The sequence below is a fragment of the Ipomoea triloba genome, chromosome 14 (genome assembly GCF_003576645.1).
Source record: "Ipomoea triloba cultivar NCNSP0323 chromosome 14, ASM357664v1".
NCBI lineage: Eukaryota > Viridiplantae > Streptophyta > Magnoliopsida > Solanales > Convolvulaceae > Ipomoea > Ipomoea triloba.
The window spans coordinates 19728959-19734917 of NC_044929.1; the positions used below are offsets into that span (position 1 = coordinate 19728959).

Sequence of the window (5959 nt, forward strand, 5' to 3'; positions counted from 1 at the left end):
TAGAGCATTTGAGAATATATAAATCACGGTGACTCAATGACTCTGCAGACAGGACTAAATATTGGTGCGCATAAGAGATTTGTCCACTTTGAGTATAATCCTCACACTGTCACTACCGAGGTTCAAACCTTAGTCTATTCTTTCAAATACTACTTACTAAATCAGTGAGCTAAATCAGTACGGGCTACTACTCTATTATCTTGTTAGGTCTGGTTTGGGGCTTTGAGAGCAAGGAAATTCCGTTTTGTGGGCAAGAATTTACTGCTCTCGCTGTCTGTCTATTTATATATGCGCTGACTGGGAAGTGAGAAAATGGACAAAAGTAAAGTTTTGGGAGAAAGTGAAAGAGAAAGGGAAAGCGCTGCGATTCGAATTTCAAACTTCAAAGAAAGAGAATCCATATAATCCCCATTCCATTCAAACCCCCATTTCACACCTCTTTTTCCTCCCATTTCCCCAATCCCAGAAAAAGGAGCTGTTTGGGTATTCCCTTTTGCTCTGAAATCTGAATTCCAATCTGCTCTGTCGCCAGTAGAGAGCAGAAATGGGCAACCAGGCAATGGAAAATGAGGCCAATCCCATCGCAGAAATCAAAGGAGTTCCCATTTTCGGTGGCAAGTATACTCAGTATAATGTGCTCGGAAACCTCTTCCATGTCCCCGCCAAGTATATCCCTCCTATTCAGCCCGTCGGCCGTGGTGCTTACGGCATGGTTTGGTAATCTCCATCTCTCTCTCCACTTCTCGCTTCCGTTTTAGCTGCTTACATGATTAATTGATGAGTTTTATGCATCTGCTTTGCTTGGAAAGGTGAAATTAGTACTCTCTTGTTGATTTGGTGGCGTGTGGAGTATAGTTTGTTTGGTTTGCTTGATCTGTGGTTTCTTTATGACGAGGAAACCACAATCACTATCCGAGAGTTTGTAGGGTAAATCACGCCCTGTGACCCTACTGCCAAAAATTAGGCCAGTTAAACTTGTAATTTGTGGTTATCAAGCTAACAATCTGACCATCTTGATTGAGATTGCCCCGCTTTATCTGTGTTGATTTCGGATGTTGTTGTGCTTGGCTGCTAGTAAAGTTTGTATAATTTTGTATGTTATGTTGTTGCAGCTGCGCCAGGAACGCTGTAACCAAGGAAGAGGTTGCGATCAAGAAAATTGGGAATGCGTTCGACAATAGGATTGATGCCAAAAGAACTCTTCGCGAGATCAAGCTTCTTTCTCACATGGGACATGAGAATGTAATTTTATTTGCATACTAACATCTGGTGCTTTCGGATTTTTTCTATCATTGGTTGATTTCTATTTATGCAAATGGATGTTTTGTTTACTTTTCTGTAGGTTATAGTTGATTGAAAATTTGAAACTTGCTAGTATATTCCTTCTACAGATCATTAAAATCAAGGATATAATACGGCCACCCGAGAGAGAGAAGTTCAACGATGTTTATATTGTCTATGAGCTAATGGATACTGATTTGCACCAAATAATACGCTCTTCCCAGCAACTTACGGAAGATCATTGTCAAGTATGTTTGTCATATATATTTTGTTGGCATGTCAGAGTTGAATATTCTGTTTACTTTGCAAATTGGTACACTTGGCAAATGTCTAGTCATGATTATAACTCATTGTATATGTATCTTGATGATTTTCTGCATGTCCTTAATTGGATATAGGTGCATACACACTAGACAATATTAAGACGAATTTCACTATGGATTTTGGGTTCATCTGCTAGATTATGTCGTAATTTTTCACATTCTACAGAACAGAAAATACTAAAATGTTTACTCTCATACTTGCCCCATCTGTTTTGTGGGATAGAAGGATTTGGTAAGCCATTTGAACCTTTACTCGCATCAATTCCTGTTGAACTGAGAATGATTTTAGTCCATTGAACTATTAATGCTCAAGGAACATAAGATATGGTTTTCTATTTCTTAGTTTGAGTAACTTTACAAAATTTTAAATAATGTGTGTGAAATTCACTGTTGTGATCTGAAGAGAGCATCCTTTAGGTTTACAGATTGTGGGGTGCTTAAAAGTCTTTAATTAGTGAAGGATTTACTAGATAATAGATTAGTCAAATTCTGCTATCACCATCGATACTTCAAGCCACATACTATATTCTATTGGGGATTTTACAACTTGGTTATTAACTGTTAAACATTTTTTTGTGTTTCTTTACAAGAATGAATGTACATACTTCTTCCTTTGGATACTAAAAGTAAAAAGGTGGGTTTGCAATTTTAACCCAATTAGTTGATCCAAAACTTTCCATGTCTCAGAGTATTTGTTCACAAACCATATAGTGCCAGATGTGTTGATCTTATATAGTTTTCACCAAACTGTTTAGTATTGCTCTTGTGTTTTGCAGTATTTTCTCTATCAGTTATTGAGGGGACTAAAGTACATTCACTCTGCTAATGTTCTGCACCGGGATCTGAAACCAAGCAACTTGCTACTTGATGCAAATTGTGACCTCAAAATCTGTGATTTTGGACTTGCGAGAACCACCTCAGAGACAGATTTTATGACAGAGTATGTTGTCACTAGGTGGTACAGGGCTCCTGAGTTGTTACTCAACTGTTCTGAATATACTGCAGCAATTGATATATGGTCTGTCGGCTGCATTTTGATGGAAATCATTAAAAGAGAACCTCTCTTTCCAGGCAGAGACTATGTTCAGCAATTAGCCCTTATAACTGAGGTATGTATACGAGGTGTCCTTAATTAAATTGTATAAACATGTGACTTTATTTTTTTTGGGTGAGGAGGGAAAGCCGCAGCCACTATCTGAGGGTGTGCACTAGGTAAACCCTGTCTTATAACCCTAGCCGACAAATGATCACTACTCCACAAGGAGGTAAACCAGCTTAGGTTGCCCGTTGCCCATAGCTGACCAGCTCAAACCAACAAGGCCAATAGGTTGGTCCCATTGGAAGTTGAACTTGGAACCTTGTGGTTACTAAAGTACTAAACCAATTAACCAACAGCCCTACCAACTTGGCTGGGATTGCCCCTTTATTGATTGTATTAAGCTGTGAGTAAGTCTTAACGTTCTTGTTGCCGGTCCTCTTTCCTGTTAAAAAGCTATTAGGTACCCCAGAAGACTCCGATCTCGGATTCCTTAGGAGTGACAATGCTCGGAGATATGTCAAGCAGCTTCCTCATGTTCCAAAACAACCATTTTCCCAGAAGTTCCCAGATGTGTCTGCCTTAGCCATTGATCTCGCAGAGCAGATGCTAGTATTTGATCCAGCTAAACGCATTACTGGTATGCCTTTCGGTACCCTCTAATACCTGAAATGCTTAACATTCCGATAAAATTTGTTCTAATTACTCCTCCACTTCTTATGATCATAAAGTTGAGGACGCCCTGAACCATCCATTTTTATCAAGTCTTCATGAAATCAACGAGGAGCCCATCTGCCCTTCTCCTTTTAACTTTGATTTTGAACAAGCATCCCTAAATGAGGAAGATATAAAAGAGCTCATATGGAGGGAAGCTTTGAAGTTCAACCCAGAATAAAGGAGTTGATATCATCACCCTTTTCCAACCTCTCTCTCTTGGCTTGTTTCATCACTACTTGTGTGATTTTAGTTTAAAAGTTGACCCAATTTGTGTAATATTTTGTCCAGTTGTTTCTTATGGATGTAAGATTTTTCTTTCTCTCTTATTGGGTCTTTGTGAAGTTGAATGCAAGGGGAATTGATGGATTCATGTTTGTATCCAAGAATCCTGTCCCTTGAAAGTTTTGAAGAAAGGTTATGCTGATTCTGTTCTGCATACCATGAAAGCTATTTGTATACCAAAACATAAAAGCTATTCTGAATGCAATATGATATACTGATATTTCTATATTGAAACAGAGTGATAATATATTAATATATTTCCTCTCACTTTTTATTTTATTTTTTACTCTTTGTTGATATGGCAAAGTTAGTTACTATGTTTTCTTATACTTCTCTTAAAGGCTAAAGTGAAAGGTACACTTTTTCTCGCTGTAAGGTGTTGTATGATTTGTATCAACTGTTTGTCTGTTATGATAAATATTATCGATGTGGGGTTATCTAGTGCACACTTTTGGATAGTAGCTGTAGGTTTCTTTTGTCACTCAAAAAATTAATTTTATTGATAAATAGTAAACGAGATTTGCCAGGAACATTATAGTTTGGGTTTGGATTGGACTCTTTGTGTGCAAGAGTGTAAAGTTTGATGTTGAGTGTCAGAACTAATTGACTCAATTTATCTCTTCATGGATGTAAGGGCGAGTTTATTGAGTTCAAGATAAAGTTCGACAATTTGAAATTTGGGACATCATATATATATATATATATCACAATGAGAACCAGTCTCCCCGTGTGAACTGCACAACTCAGCAATAGTAGTTGCACAATCACGCATTACTGTTTGTAGAATCGTAAGTTCAACTCAACTACGAAACTGCCATTATATTTTTTTAAAAAATAGGCTAAAGCGCATTTTGATAGTCATTTTTCAAGTGCACAATCGGTTATTACAAGTTAGCAATTGCGCAATCTAATATTACAGGTTGCACAAAGTACTTCTCTCGGGAATCTCTCTCTCCATATATAAACTCAAATTGGCAGACGTGGATAAAAGTTGGCGCCATTCTTGGGTGTAAAATATTGAGTGCATAACTGCCTCCGACTAACAGAATTCCACACAACCGTCTTCTCACACTCTCAGTGATACACACTTCAACAAATCTCTCTCTCTCTCCGTTCTCTGCTGAGATTCTTCATTCCTCCCTTCATTCATCATCAAACTCCACTCTCGAAGAAGCTAGACAAATGGAGGGCAGTAGTAACGTCTTCCCCTTTCAGATTCACGACCGCCGCTCTCGCACCTGCTGCTGTTTCAGCATTCCCAGACCCAAACTCATTCTAATCGTCGCCATGCTCTGTCTCTTCTTTCTCTGGTGGCTAATCTTTAACTCCGGTAATATATTTATATTTTCTCTCTTCTTTTTCGGTTTATTGCTTAATTCGTATTTCTACACTCTGGGTACTCATTTTCTTTAATTTTGTGATAATCAATTGTTTGGGTATTGCTTAATCTTTAGAGTTGTTCTTTCTGTTTCTGGAATGGGAAATTCAAGAAAAGTTTGATTTCTTCTGCAAATTGTTCTCTTTCTGAATTCTGATCTATGATTTTGTTGTTCTTTAGTTTCTTGATTTTTGATATGTTATTGGTGAACTGTGAACAGTGCGTTTGGAGATAAAAGATGGGAGAATTAGTGGAAGCCAGAGGAGTGAATTGGAGCATTTGGAGGAGTTTTTCTCAGATTTTTCTGCCATGGATGGATCACTCACTCCACCACTTGAAACAGCAGGGGAGCCAGTGATAAAAGAGGATGAAACTCAGGCCAGTTTTGTGTCTTTGGATTCTGGGATCACTGAGATAATGAAGCTGAGCCCTCTGAATGAGACTAAACTAGGGTTTGTGTCATTAGCCTCCTCGAACAACAACGATTCCCCCTCGGCCGCCTCCTCGTTTCCTCCGCCCCCGCCTTTCTCGACGACGGCAGTCATACCATCATCACCACCGCCAGTCATCAGCAACATCATTAGGGCGTTGAGAGGGGCGGGGGATTTCGCGGTGTGGGCGAAATTGCTTTCGTCTGCCAATATCTCATCCCTTCCCCTCTCGGCCACTCTCTTCATCCCCGGGAACGATGCCATTTCCCACCTCCCCACTAGCCCTACTGGCCTCATTTTCGACCCGTTGCTCATCCCTTACCATATCGTCCCCCAACGCCTCCCATTCGCCCATCTCCAACGCTTCAAGCTCCACGATCGCCTCCCCACGCTCTTGCCCTCCAACTGCATCCTCATCACCAACAACTCCTTGACCAATTTCACCATTGATGATGCCCGGATCACCCACCCCGATATCTTCCAGACTGCTGCTTTTTCGGTCCATGGCATC

The 5959-nt window shown here is 39.7% G+C and overlaps 1 protein-coding gene across 1 annotated transcript; it reads left to right on the top strand.

The window, feature by feature from the left end:
• Window positions 1–323: 323 nt before the first annotated feature.
• On the top strand, window positions 324–3892 carry LOC116005302 (mitogen-activated protein kinase homolog NTF6). Its single transcript, XM_031245571.1, has 6 exons — window positions 324–717; window positions 1113–1242; window positions 1392–1529; window positions 2381–2713; window positions 3097–3280; window positions 3372–3892. Exons 1-6 carry the CDS (start codon window positions 545–547, stop codon window positions 3533–3535), a joined length of 1122 nt encoding a protein of 373 aa, XP_031101431.1. The 5' UTR covers window positions 324–544; the 3' UTR covers window positions 3536–3892.
• The last annotated feature ends 2067 nt before the right edge of the window (window positions 3893–5959 follow it).

Bases quoted from the DNA above. Each gene is read 5' to 3' on its own strand.
- LOC116005302 (XM_031245571.1), top strand. From the start codon at position 545: ATGGGCAACCAGGCAATGGAAAATGAGGCCAATCCCATCGCAGAAATC. The intron at 718-1,112 runs GTAATCTCCATC...ATGTTGTTGCAG, and splicing joins GGTGCTTACGGCATGGTTTG to CTGCGCCAGGAACGCTGTAA. The intron at 1,530-2,380 runs GTATGTTTGTCA...TGTGTTTTGCAG, and splicing joins TTACGGAAGATCATTGTCAA to TATTTTCTCTATCAGTTATT.